Source organism: Mesitornis unicolor, unplaced genomic scaffold (assembly GCF_000695765.1).
Source record: "Mesitornis unicolor isolate BGI_N332 unplaced genomic scaffold, ASM69576v1 scaffold968, whole genome shotgun sequence".
NCBI lineage: Eukaryota > Metazoa > Chordata > Aves > Mesitornithiformes > Mesitornithidae > Mesitornis > Mesitornis unicolor.
This window is the reverse complement of record NW_010202329.1, coordinates 121860-147437: the sequence shown is the minus strand read 5'-3', so window position 1 is coordinate 147437 and position 25578 is coordinate 121860. Positions and strand designations below refer to the sequence as shown.

At 42.6% G+C, this 25578-nt stretch overlaps 1 protein-coding gene across 1 annotated transcript in view; it reads right to left on the bottom strand.

Moving 5' to 3' along the window:
• The window catches only part of LOC104545257 (transmembrane protein 132C-like), a gene marked incomplete at its 3' end in the record, with an annotated part of 125505 nt that overhangs the window by 13981 nt on the left and 85946 nt on the right, over positions 1 to 25578 (bottom strand). The window contains exon 4 of the mRNA XM_010190345.1: positions 10620 to 10803. Coding sequence (XP_010188647.1) covers positions 10620 to 10803 — 184 coding nt within the window. The remainder of the gene's footprint in view (positions 1 to 10619; positions 10804 to 25578) is intronic.

Below are 25578 nucleotides of genomic sequence, written 5' to 3'. Positions count from 1 at the left end.
TCATAATTATTTCCCGTCCTTGCCCCTAGGTTATTTTTCCTTTTCAAATAGTTGGATTTCCCTGACTTCATAGCAGGTCCACATAAGCAAAGCACACAGAGGGCAGGAACAAGATGGTTGCATCAATAAGAGTGGATACTGTACAGACACCACAAACTTATTACAGTTAAAAAGATGACAGGGTGACATCCGAAAATGAGATTATTGATCAGACACACATCTCACAGACTGGTGGGCCTTGTGGTATATAGGAACTAAACCCAGCACACATGTAGGAGGCGGCAAAGTAAATATATAAAGTATGTAGAATCACAGATGCAATTATTTCCTCCTTACTCAAGCTTTTACCTTCAGGGCTTGCTTTGCAAGATCATTCTGGCTAAAGGTTCACGGCTAGGGAAGCATCCTTGAAATAGGTATAAGTCATTGGGTAAGTCGGTGAGATGAAGGACAAAGGGATCAAATCAATTTGTTCAAAGCAATATTTTCTTTGTTATTATAACCTGGAGCAACCACAGTGACCATTATCTTTATCTGAGCATCTCAGCAACTTACAACACTGGAAGAGGCTTGAAAAAAGATGTGTATGCTTGAAAGCTCGTCTGTTTTTCTGACTCTATTGGATGGCCTAATAAAAGATATTACCTCTAGCCACAAACCTCGCTTCACTTACATTTCTACTCTTCAGGAGCAGAACAACATTGTCAGTAGGGGAGACTGGAATTGGTGTTTAAGCAGGGAATTTTCCTTTACAAAGAATCACCAGTACAGAATGATCCTGTGAGCCAAACACTTACATTATAATATAGGAAATATTAACTACTGTGTCCATTTAAAACTGCTGTGCCCCTGAGTGTTGCCTAAGACTCGAAAGAGGCAGAGACTCCAGACATGTGGCTCCCAGTCCACCAGACAACTCCCATTCCCGCACACCACAGTCTCCCAGGGTTTAATGGGCAGTCCACAATTTGGATGAGCTAAGAGCAGCGAGGAGGAATTACTGAGTCTTGAATGACTTATTTATTAGCACACCAAGCTCACTCCTGGAGCTTCCAGGCATTCTTCAAGCATATGCCGCAGGGTACCCCGTGCCAGCTGGCAGCTCTGCTATTTGTCACTGCTTTTCAATGCTTTCAATTGACATTTTGTCCCCGATCCAGAATCTAAAACGTAGTCTTCTCTGCTGGCTCAATCCAACTTTCAAGCCAGAGAAAAACTTCTTGGTATTGGCACACAGGCACGTAGTACCCTATAGAAAATGATCCTAAAGTACACCCAGGTCTTAGACTGATCGCTTTGGTTTCTGCTGCTGACATAATATATGCAGCAGGAGGCCTTCTGCCTTCTGTTAGCTCTCCAAAAGGAGAATTCAAGATCACAAAGAGGTTATAGCAAGCCTTTTGGATTTCACTCAATTGTGCGCCGCTTCAGACCTCAGAAGAAAGAGAATTCACCTTTAAATCACCCAAGGTGATTTTGCCCACATGCTCTTTCCCCAGTTACATCCTGGAAAAATCTGGTTTATGCAAAGGAAAATAAACGTGTTATGCCAAGGTAAAAAAAAAATCCACTTTAAATTAAAAAAAGAAGAAAAGAAGAGCTGAAACAGTTCTCCCTGGAATGGCGTACTGAGAGTAAAACTCAGTAACGAACCTGAAGGTTTGAACCGTCAGTGGTTTGGGGGTAGAAGGTGTAGATAAATGGGCTGTGCTGCAGATCCACACTGTACATAAGCATACTATGTGGCGCAGTAACACACTGGTGTGTTTTTCAATACTGAATTTACAGGCTAATGTTTCCCTCTATCATTTTCTCAAACCCCCCACTGAACTTGAATTATTTTTTTTACACTTATTTAGTTTAATCAAAATACTCATTTCACAACCTCCCAAACAGCTCTGGTCCTCTAGGGCCTTGCGGAGCAGAGTACAACACAGTCACTAATCTTGACAGTGACAGTCAGCATTCAATATGCAACCACTGCAATTAATAAACCTCTGCTGTCGCTATTTTTCACTAATAGAGGATTTCCAAAAGCAAATTGCAGCAATAAATTACACCATTACAGCCTATATCATTGTTCTGCGTGGTAACACATCTTGCAGAAAGACTATCAGCTTTGCTAGAGAAAAAAACTACAGAGGACAAATCAGATGACTGGGACCTGATTAAAATTAATGTCAGTGCACTTTTGTTTCCATTTGCCCGCTGAAATTCCCCCTCTCACCCATGTGCTGGCTTGCTGATTCTCACGCTATGGCGCTGGTGCTTTAAATATAAGGCAAGATTTGTTTCTGAGGGGAAAAAGCAGTCTTGCTAAGTTCACTGTCTGTGCCAATTTACTTTGCCAGGCCCTGCCATTTAACTATGGTCCCAAGCACGCACCACAGCAATGGGGCCACTGCCACAGCGCACAGGTTTTGGTCAGTTAACTCATGTGCCTCAATCTGGAGAGCTTGGGCACGGCAGAAAGCCCTGTGCATGCCTAGCAAAGCAGGTTTTGTTGGTAGCCCAAGCGTTGGTGCAATCTTGCTACCGTTTTGATACTGGGATCCATCAAATCCATCAAATCCCATTGCCATAGCTGCTCCCCATGTCCTTACAGCAGCAAAGAGGAAGAGCCAGAAGCACGGGGCTTTCTCCCCAGGATTATATTGAACCCTGTCCTAGGTTTTAGTGTTTTATCTCCCTCCAGCAGACAGACTGAGTTTGCAGTACAAATTCCTAATGAATTCCAGGACAAACATTCTCAGTGCTGGGAGTTGGGCTGGATAATGAACTGTAAACTGAGAGCAGGCTACAGCAAACATGCACCTAATAGCAAACCAAAAGTGAAAGGCTGCTGGGGTTTTTTAATGCTTGGGGTAGCTCATTATAACACTAAGGCTTAAAAAAGTGCTGGTGATTTTTTTCCCTGTGCTCACTCATTATCTTCCATTAAAGTAAAGCATCTCCTTGTTGTCTAGACAGTCTCACTGCCCAAGCTGGAGCACCTCAGGATCTCATTAATTAGAATCCAGCCTCAACAATTCCTGACTCTGTTGAGTACTTTACCTGACTGTGAAGGAGGTGGTATTCCCCAGAAATGTTAAAACTCTCTTTACAGATCAAAATCATCACTAGAAGTTGCCCGTTAAGATAAATAGTTGCTATTTTTCAGCAGGGATCACAGCTTACCCACTTAATGCTCAAACTGGCCGAGCAACCGCTGTGTGTGCAAACATACCTGATCTGCTCACTGTCACTGTTCAACCTGGCATCTCTTCTAAGTGACAGCATGAGAAGGTGGAGGCCGCTTACTCTCTAGGGTGAACCACAAATGGTTGTTGTCTGGAATGAGTTTGGGCAGTGCCTGGACTGTTATTTATCAGTTAAGACAACTGCTTGTTAGCTAAAGCTAACGAGAGCACTCATTTAGATGAAAACCAGTGTATTAACTGCCACAGGAGAGGGTATAAGCGAGCCATCAAGAGTGCTGAGTTCAATTCCCCTTCCAGCACCTCATGAACAAACTCATGCAATGTTCTTCCATCTTCCATTTCTTTCAAGTCCTTCGCAGCAGAAGAGCAGTGCTGCAGGACATTTCAGAGTCAGGCACGGCATTTTCCATGGGTGAACCCTGGTCAAAGTCTGAATTGCTTAACGCAGGCTACAGTCTTCCAACTGAGTGACTTCTCTGCCTTCAAATTCCAGTTCTGCTTCAGCTGTAAACTTGTGCAGAGTATCAGCCTCTGAAATTGGACTCCTGCTCCTGCTGAGCAGTGCTTCTCTGCCCTCTTCCATCTGATTTGGCAGTGAAAGCAGCAGTGGAGGGCACATAAGACGAATGCAGTCCTCAGCAGCTACAGCATGAAAATACCCAGCCCTGGAATGCCCTGCTGAAGCACTATCATCTGGGTCCAGAGCTCACTTTCTCATTATGATGTCTCTGCGTGGTTTCTGCTCACATGTGTGCAGCAGCTGTGAATTTGCCTTTGTGGTTATGTTAAACAATCAGAATTTTAATCAGCTGTCATTTCAAACACAAACTGTTATTTAAGATGTCTCTTCTGACGGAGCAGCATAACAAACCTGAGCCAAAACTTAAAGCAGTCCCAAAACCCTGCCCAGTAAATCACAGGAACAAAAGAATCTCCAGACTTCACGTGTGACACACGCAGTGCCATGAACCAATACCAGAATTATCTGCTGCAGAATGTGGACTCGACTCAGGCCAACTTGCAATGCTGACAACCAGCACTTGGCTGTCTCCATGCAGCCCTGCCCTGTGCCATGCTGTGAGAAGAAGGAGCCCAGGACAGTCCTAACGTGCTCAAGTGATCAAGCATGGACTGGCTGGGGGATCTCGAATCCCTATGCCCAATATGTTAAGGCAAAAGAGTGACCTTATGTCCCAGTGTCAGCTGCCCTGTCCCTGTTCATGGAGCTGTTTCATCCAACCTTGAACACCACCTTGGCTTTCATCAGCTTGGTTTGAGGACTGAGGATTTTCAAGAGGATCCTGACTTGCTTGTCATTCGTCTGTACAGCATCTCGTGCTGCGAGACGTTCTCTGAGGAGAGCATTTAGTTATCACCATGACATCAAGCATCCAATAACCGAGTTGCTGGCTGTCTCACTTCACATTCTCCTTGTTCTGCAGTTTTTTTGTCGAGGCTGAGGAGCATACATATTGATATCTCTCTCACACAGGCAGGAAAATTAGTGAAGAAATGCAAAAGCTCTCTACACAGCAGAGACCTTTTACAGATCACTTTAAAAATCTGGATGCTAGCTGAACCCACCTCTCCCCAGCATTTTAAAAATATCAAAATAATCCATTCAACAGCATTGTCAGATATGAAGGATGCTGGAAGAGGAAATTATACATACTGTTGTGCTGCATAGAAAATGACATACAACTTGATCCAATGGAAAAATTAATTCCAGCCAGCTGAGATAGCCTTATTGATCCATTCTCATTTCCTGCAAAAGGTAGGGCTGAATGTGATTGTAGTGAAGAAGAGGAAAACAGAAGCTGGAGGGAAAAGCGGTTGTAGAAATGATGACTGGGATTTAAAAAGGCACTGTTAAATTGAGCCATTTTGAATTCTTTATGTTGTCTGCATCTTCTGACCAATTTCAGATCAATGAACAACAGTTCATCCTTTTTTTTGCTTTTGTTTCCTGGTGGGCAGACAAGAAAAAAGCCAACTCCTAACAGATAAGATGAATCGATACGCACTGGCACTCACAGCTCAGCGCACTACGTGACACGGCCCGTTTACAGGCAGGTATGCGGTCTCCTGCATTCATCTGGTATAAATACAGAGCAATGACACAAACTTGAGTGAAGTTATATCCAGCATAAATCTAAAGAAAGGAATGCAATCCTCGTTTAAACAATTGCAACCTGCCAGGATGGAAACTGTAGACATATAAGTGATCTTGGTTACTGCTTCTCCCTTATCACCAGAAGCCTATAACCCTGGTTTTTCACACAGAGGACTCAAGTCCTGTAAGTAAACTCTAAAGACACTTGACTTCATGGTATTACCTGGGGCTTCACAGCTGGTTTAAGTTGTCCCTGTTAGTACTACTAATAGTCATAGGGTAGTTTTACATCAAAGAAATTTCCTTGAGCTCACGTTGTCTATTAGATGTGATTCATCATTAGATTACCTGAGACAACACCTATCAGTTGAAAAGTTTGATATGTAGATTATCTGTTCATGTGTTTGTGATAAATCAGGAAATGGATGTGTTTGTATGGCCTCAGGTTTCATCTTCTGGAAAGCTCCTCAGTGCCTGTTGCCCCCACTTCATCAAGACTCAGAGATTAACAGGAGGGAGAATTCGGCACTTCTGCAACCTTGCAATAGAGAGAACTTTACAGTGTGAACTCACAGGCTGTGCAGGGATGAAAGCTCCAGTTATTTATGTCCATATTGGAAAGTGGTATTACAGGGACGTGATTACAATGAAATACCTTAAAAAATCTTTACTTTAAGGAATGGCACACATAAATGTGTATATGAAACAAACATTGCTATGGGAGCTAACTTTTCAATCATCTGTGTTTTAATGGAAAGCAAGTTAATGGAAAGCACATATAAAAATGTCAAAAAACTATTTTGGCTGAGTCACAGCTCTGCATCTTAGATGTCCATTCACTTCTGCATCAGAACTGCCAATGCATCAAATTCTGATTGTAAAGAGAAGTACACACAAACCACTCCCTTCCTAATTAAACCACTTACCACTGAGCAAAGGGCAGGTTTGGAGCTGTACTGCCTAACAAGAAGCCAAGGAGAACCTCAGCTACACATCACTGCTGGGTTTGCCAGGGCACCCTACATTAAAACTCTGAGCTTGGATTAACAAGCAGCTCACAGGATGCTGTTACACAAGGAAAAGATGCAGTTTACACCAGTAGAAAGGCAGGATGTGTAGAGACAGATTATACCTTTTATTAGACCCGCTGATACAGCTGGGGAGAAGAGACAAACTTCTGAGCACATGAGGTGTGAAACTGCAGCGACGACCTTCGAGTTCAACTTCAATTTGCTTGTCAGCAGTTATTCATGGATTATAGAGCCTGAAGAAAGACGCCTGAAAGACCCACTGAAAATTCAGTACCAGTGTTATTTTAAAGAGGAAATGTGCATGGACGAGCAAGTTAGATGGCTTCCCATGGTGACAAATGTCTTTTGGAGTAATTTCAGACTAGAACTCTCACATTAGACTCCTGACATTGGGTTTATGCTCCAGCACTTTAAATATCTGGGTTTGATGCAAGTCACAGTAGAGATGAATTAATTCTAAGGGAGTTTATCCTGCTATTGAGGGACTACTTCAGTGTCCAGATGGTCTTGCAAAGACATGAAACCATTGATTTGGCCATGTAGCTCCCAGGAAGGAGTTCTTGTCTAATGCTGATGTGCATCAGTGACCTTATACACAGGTCTTCTACGTAGCCCAAAGCAAAATTTAATGGTATTAAAAATACATATTATCAGCTCAAGGCAGGAAAAGAAATCTTGCTAAATTTCCTAAAACGTGGTCCCACGTTAAACACAAACACACAGGCTTCTTCAGTGGGGTTTGTGTGTATGGAGGTGCTATAGATGTGAACAATATTGGGTTTTTATTCCAGGCAAGTGGTAAAATCAATAGAGTTGGCTGCATTTGCTCATGACAGGATAGAAATCTGAGGGAAATGTGGGAAATAAGTTAAGCAACCTTGTACACCTTAATTGGCAAGTTCTGAGGTTACCTGTGATTAATTGAGGAGGTTTTCAAAAGCAGCTTAGCAGGTAATTAATTAAACTCCTATGAAAGCACTTTACTAATTGATTCTGGAACAAGTAACATGAAATCAGAAATAGCAGAACAGGGCACAACTCAGAGAGTGGGTTTTCTCTACGGGAAGATTCGATCTTTGGGGCAGATCTCGCCTGTCATCAGACAGTGGGATATATCTTCTGACAGCAACAGGACTCGTTAGAATTACATTTTCCTAACTTTTACGTCTCATTTTTCTCTCTAAATACCTTGAAGGGTGAAATGTCCTCCAAAATTACTCAGACTGATTAACTTCCGAGCTCAGGAAAAAAATGTACTTCCCTCAAATTTACATCTCATTTTTTCTGGGAAAAAACCTATTCTCAGCCCAGTAGTAGGATCACTCTGCCTCCTTTTATTTCACCATAGTGTCCACTGTAGCAGCATCATTGGGGTGTTGTTTCTTACCTGTTCACACTATTTAGGCCAGTAGCTAGGCACACAGAATATGGATTATTATGATGATATATTAATATATATTATTATATATTAATAAACCCCTCTCTTTTGACTCTGTGATGAATTCCCATTGATTCTCCAGAAACTGGATCTTACCACTTGCTCCACTGATCCAAGCCCTTTAAGGCTCTTTTAAAATTTCAGGTTCAGTTCTTACTGACAATGTCAATTCTTCAACCTCTTTCATTCCAAGATACCGTAGCAACAATTGCACTAACCTTTTCAAAGGCCCACTTGTTTTTCATCTTGCTACTGCTTTGTAACGCAATTGGGCATAGGGCAATAAAAGATACATGATCCTTCTTGCTTCATAAGTTTGGAATGGCTCACATGAGGCATGTTTTACTCTGTGAGTCAGATACAACCTTTGCATCACACTCAAACCAAGCAAAACTTTGCTGCTTTCATCCCCTAAAGACTGACTAGGATGCCCATCAGATCCTACATCCTAATTCAGTACAATATCTTTGGGCAGCGCCTTCTTTCCCTTTTTTGGCCACGTTTAGCACTCCTGAATGACAGATTTTACTTGTGATGTTAACAGTTTTGCTGGAGGAACGCTCCACGCTTCAATCAACAGAATCTACTTTAGCCTCTAAACGATTAGGAAACACAATTGCTGATAAATATTGAGACCCAGTTTCTGTGCACAATGATGTGATGTTGCTCTACAGTGTGCAGAGATGAAGAGTGTGGTCTGATTTCTCAGCACATACAGCACCACCCTCTCTCTTTTCAGCGTGACTCCTATTTCTGAACAGGAGACCTGCCAGGTAATCAGCTCAGCCACAGATTAATGCCTAAATGAAGAAAACGCCCTGGCTGGATACGCAATGTTAGCTGCTGAAAATTCCTTTTATCTACTAATATCCTGCCAGCAAAGCCAGTTTTGCACTGGTATCCCAGCCGACTGGATTCTGTTAGCACAGTGTATTTTGGCTCCAGCCAAGTGTTATCACAAGGCACAGAAATGAGATAAACAAACACCAGAGAGCTTTGTGAAGAGAAAGGTTTGCACAACCCAGAGTGCCTAATGGTCCATCTGTTGGGAATAAAGGATCTTACCTCATATGATTTATATACCACTAAACTCATTAATTTAGACCTCCAGTTCTTAAAGGACCCCTTGCAAATGGATGGATTTTAAGCTAGAATAGACACAAGTCTGCAAGTAAATCTCAAACCTTTTAAACAAGTGCAAAGGTATTAGACTCTGATATGAGATACAAAAAATATCTTGATTCCCTCAAATATGGGATAGAGAAGCAGCTGATAAACTCTTTCAAAAAACGACCAAGATGTTCATTTTGCCAGTATTGAGATGCCTATTATTTGATACCATGGAAGGCATCTATCTCAAAACAAAATCTGACCAGAAAAGCCTTCCTTACGCACGTTCTCAAGCCATCAGAGAACAGAAGCTCAAATATGCATCCCCTGTTCAACTCCAGGTAATGAGGACAATTATTTCCCTCTCAGATCTGGAACCTAGCACTGGCTTTCTCCTGACTTAACAGATTCAGATCAGGAAATTGCTGGGCATGACCTCATCTGAGATGAGCAGCAGTTTTAGTCTCCAAAGGGGAAGAATATATTGAAGACAAGGACTTCCAGGAAATAAAGCTCATCTGATTATCTCAATTATCTGAGCAAACCACTCAACGCTGCTCAAAAACAAGACTGCCAGAATCTCACCACCTATGCACAAGAGAGGTAAAATTCCCAAGTGGATTTTGTGAATCTGCTTCCAAATTCCCCTTCTTCCAGACCCTGAGCTCTAACGTTGACTAACAGTAACGTGAGCAGTTCCTCTACTGAATTGTCACTTAGTCCTGTTCTAGCTAGCGGGCAGCTTTGTGCTTCTCCCTTTCTTGAGGTTCAGGCAGGACTTCCAAATAAATGCTCAGTGCCTACTCTATCTGTAAGCATGGAAAAGGTTCTCAGCATGTATCTAAATCTCACAGCAAATAAAATGCACCTGAGATGCTGGAGACCCTGGTGAAATTTCTTGTTTTCTTGACTTGGAGCAGGGTTTAACCTCAGGCTGTTCGCTCACAGGAGGAGGCCCTGACTGCTGAGTCTCAGTGTTCCCAGTCTCTCAGCATCACTTTCAGAAATAACTGCATCTTCACTGGGCCAGAGGAAGAGGAGGAGACACTGCTTCCATAAACCACATTTGGGAGCCTTGTAAAGATGGGTAATGGGTATGATTTCACAGGGAGGTAGGCAGCCCACAACTGGTGCTACAACACCAAGCAGAGCAAGTAGATTTTAACTCACGGCATTTTTCCACATGAAAGTCTATGCTTAATTTTTAAAAAACATACTATTTAGGTTATTGTTATTTTCTGTTTCTTCCTTGAAACCACAGGTACTTACACTATTAGGGAAACAGCCAGTGAAATTAGAATCAGCCTCTGCCTAAGGACCCACAACTCTGTCTTTAGCAGAAGGCGCTCGAGGGCCTCTAAAGGTGCTCTACAGCTTGCAAATTCAAGCCATGTAATGGCAATTAGGAATGGGAAGGCAAAACTACTTGGCTTTGTGGTACCAGCTGGCAGCCTGCAGGGAACCCTGCATGACAGAAATTCAGGATTTAAAGTCTGAGAACAACTTTTAAAGTGGCAGCATCCCTTCCCTCTGTGCTAAGTTCACAAGAACTGAAATCGTGTGATGTGTACAGACCATTAAATGCAGGTAGGATTTTAGCAAGTAGCCCTATGCAGCAATAAAATAGGAGCTGGGGCACTCCTTTGTAGTTCTCCCTGAAGCCTGGCGCACGTTTTCTCAGAGCACATACAGTTTGGATGGAGCAGCATGCTGAAACGGTGTCTTACCATGGCCAGTGGCACAATCCCAACAAGATCCTTCTGGCAGATGAAGATTTCAGACAAGGTTATGTCTGTTGTCCCCTTCCGAGGGTATTCCACCTGCCAGGTGATGGGCTGCGTTCCAGAAAGGCTGCTGAAACTGGCTATTTCAAAGTTCATCTGCACGACCTCATTGAATAAACTGTTACTTCTGAAAAGAGGAAAACAGGGAAAGGGGAGAGCTATTACTTTCGCTGAAGAAGGCAAATGAAGTGAATCATATTAGCCACTGGAAAATACAGCTATTTATATGCAGCTATAACACAAGGCTTTTGCCAATCTACAACTTTTTCAGAGCATAGAAACTGGAATTATTCAAAATGGGTCAGCTGCTGTTACCAGGAACGCTATGCGGAGGGATAAAACCCAGGATATTGCATCTGATGAAAGCAAAATAGACTTATTCCATTACATGTTTTTTAGGGTTTTGCAAGTACGATTTGACCCCACTGCAAGATGGATTTGATCCCAACCAACCAAAGTTAAGGCCAGTGCAGCTCATGAAGACCAAAGAGCCCAAAATTAGAGCAGCCAAAAAGAAAAGCAAGGTTTATTGTATATGTTCACCATCAAAATCACATAAATCCTTAGCAGTGAAAGTGTGTAACTGAAGTTCATATATGCTGCATGGAGACCATTACAAAGTTAACACAATTAAATAGCAAAATGACAAGATTAGTCTCAAGTTAGAGGCACGTTTTGGAAATTAAAAACCCATGCAGCTGAGACCAAATAGAAAGAACAAAGCTACAGCAAGTAAAATACACTATGAAGTCAGGAGGCATAAGATAACTCGAATAACAAACACTAAAAGATACGATGAAACTCTTCCTCTTGCATTCAAGTTCTTTAAGTACATCAGAAATCAAAAGAATACATGCAAGAAATTTGCTGGACTATCCTCCAGTTAAATTATTTTTTAAAAAGTACAAATTATTTGCATCAGAAAATATACATCGACTTTTCTGGACCTTTCTAAATATCTTTCCACAGTGTAGAAAGTCTTGGTATTTCACAGAGTATGACTTCAACCTAACCCTACGCTGTAATAATTTTAAAATGAAGAGAAAGACAGGCATCTTCCTGGCTTCAGGAACCCAGCCCCAGCTTCCTCACCCCTTCGGATGCATTCATCACATAACAGCTTCAATTTTCCCCCTTTTTTTAATGCACAATACACGAAGGTCCATTTCTGAGAAAATCCATCTCGACCTGATCATGTACAAAGCACTCACATCCTCAAGTGCCAGACTTTCCTTTTACCTCTTGAACAGAAATCACCATTTTTTATTACTTAGGACATATTCTGTGCTCTACTTTGCATGATCACTTTGAAAGCAAGTGCGTTCCCCTGATGATTATTATTTTGATTATGGGTTTTCATTTGGATGGCATACTCTGTAAAATCTTAATACTGCCTAATGCTTTACATGTATTTCCTCGCTGGTTTCTTGCTGTGTCAAAAGAGAGGCGTTTAACGCTTTTGCAATGGTGGAATACTTCCTCCATGCATTTAAAGAGTGATTTTTGTGTAGCAATGTGATAGATGGATGGGTTTAGCAATTCATAACTCAAGCCCAGCCTATTCCCATTTGAAGAGTTCCTACTAAATAAATCTTACAGTTTGTAAATAAGAAGTAACTGTAGTTTACACACTTCTGGGACATCCCAAAATGAATACACACCGGATTGAACTTTGCAATTTATTTGAAAGCGTGATTATATGCAAAGACACCTGAATCACCTCAGCTGCAGCGTTCATTTAGCTGTTAAAGATGCCATTATGCCTTAGATTAATGACACCTGAAATGCCATTATTTTCACCATTTCTCCATCTGACACTTAGTACCTGACAAAGTTTTCGCATGTGATTGACTGTCTCAGCGCCTTCACTTCTGTTAAATGGAGAATAAATTCTTGCACACATCAAAGCTTTTCTAGGAGATGATAGATGCCAGGAAAGTTTTCCTGATCGAGAAGTCTACGCTTCTCTAAACGGCCTCTGAGCAGATGTGGGATGTGCAGCTGTACAACAAAAGCCCTACAACTCCGCTGGCAGGATCTGAGAGCTCTGCATGGGGGGCTGCAGAGAAAGAGCTCATTTCCAGCCAGCCCACTGGTTCCTGATGCATCAAACCAGGCGATGGGGACCACCTCCTTCTGGCTCTGGATTCACACCACCCGATTTTCCCTGGTCCTTCAGACAACTTCTAAGAGTTGCCTCGTGTTCTGCCCATGAGCTGTCCATGCCATTTACCCGCAGATCACTGAGCTACCCAGGGGAAACACCCAGAACAAAATCTTTGGGCATCCTGTTGTTATGTAGCATTATATTCCATATTTTATACATGTAAATAACTATATCCTGTAGCTTACAAGTGAAGGGATTCTTCTTTTTTTTCCAGCCTAAAAATACACAGAGAACTCCAGTACATCTTTTAGATTTTATATTTTAAGTCCATGATGCTCAATGACTTTGATTACGGCGATCAAAGAAAACGTCACCGTTTTTTCATCTATTATGCTCACACATCCACACGTGGGTACCCACATGGCAAACTGCACAACTGTAACGTAAATCTCGCTTGAGCGCTATTGCCTCAGTTGCATTCTCAGCAGCGTTATCTTCACTGGAGCCACAACCAACATCCTCAGAAAGCACTAAACTCCACCATAAACTGAATTCCTTACTCCCAAATGTAGAATTATCAGGGTCACTCTGACAGTCACATCTGCCACCATGCGATCTTCTAGGACTGAAATGAGGGACTGACTGTCCATGCTCCATTTCTATCCCATCTGTTGCAGTGGGGCTTGAGGGCCATGCACTCCTACATCTCTTCTCCATTCCACTGCAGACGTGGCTATCTCAATTTAGCACATGAATGAGGGGCTATGTGACACACACATGGGCATACGGAACTGATCTACGCTTTTCCAAATCTCTTGTAAACCACTGCACCACCAATCTGGCATCGATGGAAATAGGAACCACAGCACCTGATTCTATAGTCTTGAGTGTATGCATCTTAAATTTCAACATCATTCTGTATTTGAGGCATGTTTTTGATAATGGATGAGCTACTCTGTGAAAGAAAACACTGCTGTCACCATTTACAACGCTGCCTCAAAAACACCTGCTGAATTTGGGTTTCCAGTTCTCACCAAGCACTTGGTACCACTCACTGTATCAGCCAAGTATCTTCTTGACCCATGGCAAAGGCAGGCTGCTTCTTCCCAAGGTAACAAGCTCTAGTGGTGGAAAGATATAAAAACAGTACCAAAATCCCTCTAAAGAATTCTGTAAAACACTGCTAGAATATTTTTTCCGTAAAATATGCGACACAAAAATGTCCAGAAACACCCATGGGATAAGATAAAGGTTTTATTGGCACTTCCTCAGGATGACCTGTAGAATGATTTCAACGCCCGCATTTGTGAGTCATGTGCCCATCTCCCTCCATAGCGATAAAGCCTTTATCCAATGTCACACTATCACCAGTTTCCTCCTCCTCTCTTCAGCCAGAAGAAACAGAGATGATCAACAGCTGGGAAAGCATCCACTTGAAAAAAAAATGCCTTCAGAGATGTGTAATGGCTGAGAAAAAAACTTCTCGTGAAGCACACTTAATGTTCAGAGCTTGTTCACTGACTGAAACAGCAATTCCTTAATATCTAACATTTAGAAGTGCTCAGCAGCCGGAACAGCAAGTAATTATAAAACTTTTCTAAAGTACACAGCACGTAGTGCTTACAAATGAAGCTTCACGAAGGCAGGGCTTCTGAGGAGTTGCTCTGGGGCGGATATATGAGGCTAATTTGATTGGATTGAGAGTTCCCCTGGGCCGGTTCAGTCCTCGTATTTATTTTAATTTATAAATACGCTAATCATTCAGGGCTAGATGGGACCATGCGCTTGCACAAGGGAGTAAGGACTCCCTTTGATCTGCTAAAGAGCAACTCCGGCTCTGGGTCTGAGCACCCGGCCGTAAGTGAGGAGCACTGAACCCACAGCTACTCCTTTGCTGGAGCAGATGGGCAATGATTAGGTGCTGCTCATTGGTTACAGCGGCTGAGCCAGCGAGTTAGTGAAGAGGTTAGTAATCTACTACCAGCATAGGCTAGCGGGAAATTAGTACCCCAGGAGAATGAGGAGGAACTGAGCTGCAGAGCTGTGCGAATGCTTCTGAGGAGCACTTGTAGAAAAAGAAGGTGGAACAGAAATATTCTGTTAATGGAAAGGTAATAAGAAAATGCATAAAAGGCAAAACATAGGGAGAAACTGCCTTGGAACTCAGCAGCTCTTGCCAACCATATGGAAAAAAGCTAGTGCTAATTAACCAGGATTTGTGATTTTAGGATATTTTTGAGAATGATATGAAGCATTCATTGGCAACTATTTATTGATCACTCAAACCTTCACTGCTCTGAGAAATACTTAACCCTGGCAAGAGATTTTTTCTGATGTGGATACTCAGGACTGGCTGTATCAACAGCTGTATTTAACTCTCTCTTTCACATAGGGGATTTAAAATACAGAATCATCTATACACAACCCACATGTAAGCCCATGGATAGACCCATAAAGTCTACCACAGATGCTAGAATGCAAAATTATTGGAGTCTGTTTGATATTAGGGTCTGTTTCTTTGCAGAGGTCCAGTAAGAGGTGGAATGATGTTCAATCTGTCGATGCTGAGATGGCTGGCACTGGCCACATATGATGCAGTGGGGGAAGAAAGGCAGATAATTACTAAGAAAAGCATTGCTGAGATCTCAGCTGATGTAAGATCCATAAACAAACAGAAATCTTTGTGAAATGCCTGTCTACATGTGTGGACCAGGAGTCTCTGATGAGAGATTTCCAAGTGTTGGGTTATTGCTCTGAGTAATAGAGCAGTTTCCACTCTTAAATGAGGGAATCTTAGGAATGCTACAGGCTAGATCGATAATTTCGATTTATTACAGTAGCTCTCAAAAGAGAAATTTCAAAAAGCCAAGATTAAAAACATTTTTAGTCACCCTTTACTCCAACAGGTTTTTACTGAAAGCACCCAGGGATCCGAGAATCCTTTGACTTGCTGAAAACTTAGCAACTCTTTTCCTCCTTAACACTATCGAGCTTGACAGTGACATCTTAATGCAAGATCAGCACTTAGTAAATGACATAAAAAACTGAAAAGAGTACAAACCCCATTACCCATCAGTTACATTGCACATCTTACTCTTCACTGAAATTAATGCATTGAAGGATGTTACTACCATGTACAGAGACAAAGTCTCATCAAAAGCCAATGGTCAAACTGGACCCCAGAGCAGTCCACTCAGATGGATACACCAATGCCTCTTCCCATCTTAAAAAAGTCTATAATGGGCTATGGGACATATATTTCTCTATCCCTGCTATTTTCAGTTTCTTGCTCCTCCTCCACATTTTCCTAGGCACATCTGATAGCTGGGCAACCTTCAATGGACACACTGTAGGATCAGGATGAATCACAGCAATGCCAAAAACATTAATAAATCACAGCCGTTAGAAGCTGACCTGGCAGGTCTGACTGACGACGACTTTGAAGGTGATGAAATTACGTAGGCAGCTCTTTACACATCAATTCGCTTACGTATCGGCGCTCAGTGCTACCAAAGGCTGCGTCATTAGCAACCCAGGTTGCTTTGAATCAGACACCCATGAGCTAAAGGCTGTAATATTCACCACTGGGACCTTGAGCCATCCATTTCCCTTGGAAAGACCTGATCCAATGGAGAACAAATGCTTAATATAAGCTTCTTGCTCTTAACAAGAGCTGTTACAAAGGTACTCCATTGAAAAACTGTGGAAAGGATGTGGTAATTAAAGAGTGTCAACTACTGGAGACAAAACATGGTATAGATTTCTTATTTTGAAACACAAGCCTAGCTTTCATCTTTAAACAGTAGAGGAAAAAGTAAAGGATGATCAATGTTGGCTATTAACAGATAAGGAAGACAAGCTGCCACATTAAAAGTATTACAAAGGTCTTCAAAGGAAAATACCCAAAGTATAACTTAGCAAACTCCTCAACAACTTGACATAACATAAATGTGTATCTTCAAAAGGATGATATAATGCTGTACTTTATTTCTTCATGCAGTCCAGATGAGAGTTAGATTAGTTAATAAGGTTTCTTAGCTTTCCTGTCATAAACTGTGATATAAAACATAGCTTTTTGATGAAGATATTGGGCTGAGACAGGAAATCTCATTTCACTCCCTAGCTCTTCCACAGCATCCTTCAATGACCTGAGGGAAGAAATGAAGATACAGATCCTTACAGCTAAAATAAAATCAATAGAAATTAGGCACCATAGAGCTTTTAGAAACCTCTGGTGCCTGTCTGCTACTTGAGGCACCTGAAAACGGCATCTCCATCACATTGGTCTGAGCCCCGGGATCTCAGCTGAGTTCAACATAGGACGGATAGCTGACGAAATATGCACTGTCTGGGTGGCATAAGGTAGAGAGAGCCTGGGGTGTGATCTTGCTGTGCCTTTCTTTTCCAGTTGAACAACATGAATAGTAATTTTTTCTTCCAGTCCCAAATAAAAATTAAGTATGCAGTGTCTATCTGACTCCTCTGTACAAGCCTTGCCCACAGATGCTCATCTCAGCGATGTTAAATGCTACCCTGGAACAAACAGCAAAAGTCATGTTGCTAATTAGAGTACAGAAACCAGAAAAGCTGCTCTCTTGGGTAGGCAGAAAGCTGAACGAGACAGTCCCTAAAGGAGGGAGACCTGACTGGGGATCACAATAACTCACCAATTTCTTTCCTCTATGCAGAGCACCTTTTTAGAGCCACTAATCACCAATAAATGCTGCAGTCAAGACAAGGGGCTCATTAGTCTTCTCTGATACTACAGCACATCCAGGCATAAGGCAGATGAGATCGATTTTTCTCTTTTCCCAGGGAATAAGACATGCAACTCTCTGCCTGAGATCGGTGCCATCACATAAAGGCTACGTGCAAATCCCAGGACTGAGCTATCGTCATCTCCCACCTTTATTTAATTTTCCATTCACTTTGCACAAGATATGAGTCTACTAATGTCTTCATTATAATTTCAGATAACAAAATACACAGGCAGATTGGTCAAGAAATAAGCTTTCCGAGTGATTCATCATCTCTTCCTGCCTCCGAGAAGGACATTTTCTACTTGGTATTCATGCAGTGCTGGAATCTCTCCAGAAGCACTATAAGCAAGCAGTATTTTCCTCTTTTGGAGACAGCAAATGTTTAAGCACTGAAAATCTTCCAAGGGACATCACTGGGAAGGAGACCCTGAGCAGAGATTTTCAGAAGGATTCACTCCAAACCCAGTGCTTTCAAATGGAGAAAGGAAGTCAGAATCATTTTGATCATCAGCATTAGATCCGGTGGCTCTTTCAGCCTGCTAAGGGCAGCAAGATGAGGTCAAATACACAAAAGCATGTTAATCATTCACTTTCAACTGCTTACTTTAGCAGTTTGGGAGCTGCCAGTGAAACATATTCAGAGACAGGAGAACACCTTTGAAAAAGCAGCCTATAGAACACGTTTTCTGATTACAAATGCATTGCATGTGTATTTTATTCCATTTATAAGCAACAGCACCTCTGGAATTGATACAGAACAAGGCAGTCCATTTACTAAAGCCATGTATGACCTGGATGGATCCAGCCTCCTCTTTCAGTCCCCACTTGTGGCTGTGCTTTATGCCAAGCCCTACTTGCAGACACTACAGTGCAGCACGGCTCAGGAGTCAGCTCTCCAATTTCTGAGCCAAACCGGTATTCTCTGAGAGGATATAACAAAATCAAGGCATGCACAATTAGCAACGAGATTTTGAACACATGACCAAAATGGCACAGAGATGCAGAAGGGTCTGGGTTACCCCTTGCAGTGAAGATGTGTCAGCTGCTGTTGACACGACCAGTTCACTTCTGCAATAACTGGTTTCTGATACTGGTCTGCACCAGACACCTGTGGTCTGCAATGCCCCTAAATGACTTGCTGATCCGAGAAAAGGATGCAGCCCAACTGCTGATCACCATGCACAACATCCCTCCAGGTACTGCTCGTGTAGACGTGAGCATATCAGGCACTCACACCTGTTTTGAAACAAACTGAAGATGAAGCCACATTATGAATCATGTGGCAAGACAAATCGCATTTATATGTGTGACTGCATATGTAAATCAGATGTAAATAGATATGCACATCTAATTTACAAGTCAGGTGTCTTCAGATTTCAGTTCCTATAGTTTTTACTGTGGGTTTTTTTATTCCTTCACTGCTCTGCTAGCGTATCTGCTTCTGGGCTATGCTTGAGACTTCAAAAATATTTGTGCATAAAGATCCCCATTCCCTTCCAACAGGGTAGCTGCACTTGCATACTGGAAAAACACCCAGAAAATAAACCATTCACCGGCATATAAAGTTGATAAAATATATGTGTTTTGTAGAGGTGATGGATGTAAAGAAAGCACATATTAAATGACATAGTAAAGGAAAAAAACATATAATTAAGTGTTGAATATTATGATGAAACAATGAAGGAAATAACCCAAAGGTGAATTGAAGCAGCTTTTCAATCTTGCTGGCTAACAACAAAGTTCCTGGGGCAATGAAAAGGCAACTTTGTGGGTGACAGCTCCGTGCTCTCCCCTGCATCCCATCTGGATGTGACTGCAGCTCTTTGAGTTCAGGTGCTCAAGGAAGGTAAAGGGATTTTTCAGATCAGAAGCAATGATCTACAACTGGTTGGTGGCAGCTATCTGAAGAGACACCCAAATTAGCTGAAGAGCTTTTCCAGGCATCTGTGGAGCTGCCTGCACAGAGAGTAAAAGATCCTGAAATGAGCTGCGTCCTTTGAGAAATAAGCTCAACGGCTGCAATTTTCGGTTTGTGTGGAGTCCCTCGGACTCCAAGCTGCAGGGAATTGAGCAATACTGTGGAAATCGAGAGCTACAGCGAATCAGCCTCGGGAAGGTGGAAAAGTAGTTTTATTTCTAGAAAGTCAATCTATTTTTGCAAGCTTCACTAAGGAGCAGTCTGCAGCAGGAGTATATTCCTTTTCCCCAATCTCAGGTCATATCTCCTGTCTCAGGCCACATTATTCCCCCTACTAGTATTTGTAGAATATATGGCATACTCTTTTAATCCTACACCTTTCTTCTAAATTCTCTTTAATGTTGCATGCTGCTGACATGGTCTTATGCTGAAGTAAAATACAATCAGGGTGAAGCAGACGCTGTCCTGGATGATTGTAAAGACTGGGCCACTCTGGATACAGCGCAAGGCTGAGTAACAACATTTGGTTCTTTCAAAGTCTCTGTAAAGTGCACCTATGCAGCACAATCTCGCAAGGTCAAACCCACGACGGAACATGGGATGTTTTATTGCACTTGCTCTTTCCTTTCTTATTCCCTGTTTTCCTCCCTCTCCCCTTTTTCTGCATGTTTAAACCAAAGAGAGCTGATGCTAGTGAACATCCTGAGGAAATCTGGCAAAAATGTGACCAAATTCTTCAGTCTGCCATTATAAACCAGTTATAAATTTACAAGGGATTTCAGTACCTGTAGTTCTGGATGTCTGATGGACAAACCTTTATCCTACAGTTCATAAAGCAAAGCTTAACAACACTGCCTTTCTAATACCATCCGCAGCTCTTAGCCATTGTAAATGTAAAAAAGCAGCTTATTAAAAGCAGAACCAACCTAAATATTGCAGGTAGACCCATTACATTTCATGATACAGGTTTTTGGTGGCTAACTCCAGTGTTCACTTCTCCCATTCAAAGATAATAAAGGGAAAAATGTCCCCATGACATTCGATGGCAGAAATGTCACTGCTGAAGTGCCTATGATGTGCAATTAACATTTTTAAGGAGTCATTTAAAAGGATACTGTCAAGGCTGATAGATTTCAGACTACACCAACTACCTATGTTTGGATTTCTGCATATTTCAGGATCTCCCTGGCAAGTTCACCCTTTAATTTCTGGATATTTATAGTTTTCTTTCTCTTTATGTCAACTGCATTGAAGGCACTAAATGTATTTATCATTGACTTCTCCCCCATTGCAACATTATAGTGCTGTTTTATGATCAAAATCACCAGTTCCTATGAAAAATATGTTAATTTTTAAAATGCTTTGCTTTCCTCAAGCAAGCTGTGATTTTCACGACGACAATATTTTGGTTTGGAGTAAAAAAGTAAGTGTTGAGGCAAAAGTAGTTCAGGGTTAGGGTAGAATTAAAAAAGGAAGTAAAATAATCCTGTATTCCCATTGAAGATGGTGTCACCAGCAGGATGGAGACTGCGGGTCTAGACCCAGCGTGGTTGTGTGGGGAAAAGAAGTCCTGGATCTTTCTTTCTCTGCAGTCCTATCTGACACTTCTCCTTAACAGAATGAAAAAGCAGGACAATGCAGAAGGTATTTGCCATGGTGGAAAAAGTCTTTAAGCAAAATTTTCATCAAAGTTTCAAGGAGATGCCGGCTACTTTTTAAAGATTTCACCGGAGCACGACTGAACTTTTGTGTCTGCAGCTGAAATGTTTCTTCTGAGAGCTGATAGCGGGCATCAGTTTCCAGGCCGAGCGCAGACGCTCCCGTCTGACTGTCAGGCACACGGAGAGCAATGTGTCCTCAATATTTCAAGAAGACAAATGAAGGAGACACGATCCTAGTGTTAAATGGCCTGTGAGAAAAGCAAGTGCCTGCTCGACTGACAAAACGCTCCGAGATAAACTCCAAGAGCAACTTTGCAGCTCTAACATCTCTGGTTCTGTCCAAACGTGGGGTGGTTCCCTACAGCACCACAATTAGAAAATACCTATACCTAATTTGTTGGGAAGCCTCAGTTTTAAATTTGCTAAAGAAAACACAATGGATTTGGCTGAGGCTTTTGAGCGATGCTGTGCTTTACAGAGGTGACTTTCCGTTGCTAGGAAGGAAACGTTCATCTTAACTTGACCCCCAGGAAGCGTGTAGGAGTGCTAGGGGGAACCGTAAGCTGTGAGATATCAGAGTACTCTTTAAACAACAGTGCATTTTTTATTGTGGAAAGTAATAAACAAGAGTCTAGCACAGAATATCTCCATGCACCATATAGTTACACATTTCTCACAGCCCAAAGCAAAGATTTAAAAATCTACTGTGATTTTTTTATTCCAAGCAACCATTACTGCCTTTTTATAGCTTGCTTTCTATGCCTTTCTGCACTAGATGAATCGAAATAGGTTTCTATGTAATTATATAAATGACATTTAGGGGACACTGTCAAAAAGAAGGAAAACAGATGCTAAAGAACCAGCCTTCCCTTTGTTATTGAAATCTTTAACGGTATTAGTCACCGCTCCTGCGCTTTGCTGACTTTCAACACCTTCCTTGATCAGACAGGTGGAATTAGGCTGATGAAAGTCCAGCTTTCCAGGGCTGTGAAGAAATGCAAAGCCAATAGAAAATAAAACCCATAAAGCCTCATCTGCACACATAGTGTGAGCATGAAGGATTGGAGTGGTGCAACGCTCGGTGAGATGAGAAAGACCACAGAGAAGCAGGAGTAACCCTGTTCACCAGGAAAACACAGCTTAAGGATCACAGAATCTCAGCATGTCAGCAGTTGGAAGGGACCTGGAAAGCTCCCCCAGTGCAACCCCTGCCAGAGCAGGATCACCAGAGCAGTCACACAGGAACACAGCCAGGGCTTTGGGTGTCTCCACACAAGGAGACTCCACAACCTCTCTGGGCAGCCTGGGCCATGCTCTGCCACCCTCACACTGACAAAGTTTGGCCTCATCTTCAGCTTGAACCTCCTGTGCTCCAGCTTGGGACCATTGCCCTTGTCCTGGCATTGGCCATCCCAGAGCAGAGCCTGGCTCCTTCCTCCTGACACTGCCCTTTCCCAATGGATCCCCATGAATGAGGGCACCCCTCAGTCTCCTCTGCTCCAAGCTCAAGAGCCCCAGCTCCCTCAGCCGCTCCTCAGCAGGAGATGCTCCACTCCCTCCAGCATCTTTGTGGCTCTGCTGGACTCTTTCACTTATAATAACACAGATAAGGCACTGGTGATATCACTGTTTCTTATGAAATCATGATCTGTCACCAGCAGGCTGATGGCAGCAGCGGTGTGAAACAGCTATTTGGGATGCATGGGAAGTAGCAGTGGAAATTAATGCTCTGCAGTCACATGGGGTGAAATTCAGCACTGTGCGAATGTGTCCTACACAAATCCATGTGTCAGAGCTGAACTCAGGCAGACTGCAGACGAGGAGAACGCCTGCTGACTCACTCCTGAACCACTGATAGGCTTCCTTCTGCTTCAGTCTGACCTGTAGGTAAGTCAAATCAGTTTAAATTCAAAACTAAAATTAAGGGTTATCTTCTCTCCAAGTAGAAATGGCAACAGGAAAAGAGCAGAAAATCAATCCTACAGGGAAATCCTCACAAAAGTGGACATTATCAGCTTCACAGGCCTCTTCTCCTGGAAGGTCCTTGCAGGAGGCAATGAAGCTCGATGAGATCTGCGGGGCTGAGAGCACCACATGCCAGCTTCCTTGCTGGTTTCCAAGAGTGAAGTTCATTTTCAAGGAGCTGCCCACATCCCACTTAACGCTGTATATGGTCTGAAGTGGTGTGTGTTTCATACGTAAAGGCTTCCTTCACTTTACAAACAAGACTTAATTCGGACCAGTAGTAACTAACGAGTTGCTAACGAGCTTTCTACTAAATCTCTACATCTCAAATCCAATCAGTTTGTCTGTCAGCCATCTCCTGGTCCTGTTTGTCCTCCTTTAATGCTGCCCCAACTAAAAAAGCTCGGTGCCAGCAGACACTTCAAAAATGACAGACACCATGGACAACTCTTCCTTCACCCCAGGTGAGAAGGCCTGGCCTCACAAGTGTGAAGGGCCATGTTACTGTGCATTACCACAGCCCCAAGTTCATCTCATCGTGCTGTTCAAATGGGGTCACTCCATTGCATTTCCACCTTTGTCTACATGTTAAGAAGTCTTCTTACACTTGCTAATTGCTGCTGTAGGAGAACACCAGCTGAGCTGACTCCACAGCTCCGTGGATGACAGGTAAGGGACAATTCTTGAAGACAACCATTAGGTGTCTGTCAGCCCAAGCTGTGCCATCCTCTCCTCTGAAAGTGCACTCAAATGCAGAGAAAACCCAAGAGCATTGGCATGGATTCTTATTTGATAAAGCAGGCTTGCAGGAGCAATACTGAAATAAGGCTGAAAAGGGGGAAGGATGACAGCCAACCAGAACGGGTGGTCTTGGACATTAACAGCACAAATATAAAGGAGTTTGCCCCTTCTGGCTTCTTCCCAGCTACAGATCCTTAACCTAGTTTGATTTTTCCCAGGGCAGCAATCTGTCAGATGCATCCCCTTCAGAACAAGATTATAAAAGGAGTGAATCATGGACACATTACTGTTCCCCTCAGCATGTGGCACTTTTTCTTTAAATACAGAAACCGTAGCGTGCAGGAAATGATCCATCTTTTAAAATGTGTGTCAACGTCTCTCAAAACTCTCGAAGCTATGCAGCGAACACTGCTAACCATTCTCCTGTGCCTGAAAAACCAGAATGATGACAAGGCTGAAATATGTTACACACGACACCTCGGTCCTGACCTTACTTCCACTCGAGTCGCTTGGCGTCGTGCTTTTGATCGTGATGGCAGCGGGGCCACCGTTCCAGTGTCACCCCTCTCGTAGCCTCTGGCGCTCTCTCCAGCAGCTCTGCCAGCTTAGAGAAGCCAGGGCAATTTCAAAGTGTTTTCTGATGCCCAAGGCAAACCAAGAGATGACCTTTTCTACCAGCAAAGAGCTGCTATTGAATATTCCACCAACTGTAATGCTCTGCTCCCAGAGATGACCTGGCTGCACTGAATTTGAGACCGGTTTTCCTTCTGCTGCCCCTCTCCTCCCCCTAATTCAATGAATTTGGGTCACAGTCTGATTCCCCTCTGTTCTGCACCTCTGTTATTACCCTCACCTGGGACAAGCCCTATGGCAGATTATTCAGCATCAGGACTGGACAACAACCAGTGATCCTTTCCTGGCTTGGGGATTATTTCAGCAGACAGAGATCTCAGGAATGCACAAGGCTCAGGAGTTGACCATGCCTGGCTATGAGAAGTACATGTGTGCACCCAAATTATTTTGGTCACAAAACAATAAAACAGTTATAGCTGACATGACCCGAGTCACTCAGGTTACCTGAAATACGCTGATCAATGCAGTGCCTTGAACAGAAACACAGGTGGTGTTAGCTCAGTGGAAATTCACACTACATTCCCTGAACAAAAAGATTCCCTTCCAGAGATTTTAAATCCTGGCTAATGCAGAGATGAAATCTCTGTAGAGCAATCTGACATTAAGAGCTGAATTTCCAGGGATGCTCAACTCTGGTGAGGGAGCAGCGCTAAGCCAATGTGGTACACACAGAACTGTCAAACACAGGTTATAAATTGCTGCAAATACCCTGCTGTTGCTGACTGCAGAAATCATAGTTTGTACCAGGAAAAAAGAGGTTAACGTATGGGATGGGGTGGTCTTCAGAGTCTGTGACACACTCTGAACATGCTCCTATCTGTATGACATTCAATCTAAAAGACTTTTGAAAATGGACAAATATTTTCTTAATAATTTTCAGCAGCACTGCCAACTCTTCCAAGAGCTACATTTCACTAGGAAGTTAGCTGTTATTTTTACAGATAGGACGTCTGTGCTATCCAGTTATTTCTATAAAGAGATTTGGCCTTTATGACTAATTTAAAGGGTTTCCCAAAGCAGATGGAGCGTTTCAAATATAGAAAAAGGGATTTACAGGAATATCAAGCTCCAAGTATTCAAATGTTGTGTTTAATGCAACACTGGGAAGTAAGAGGTG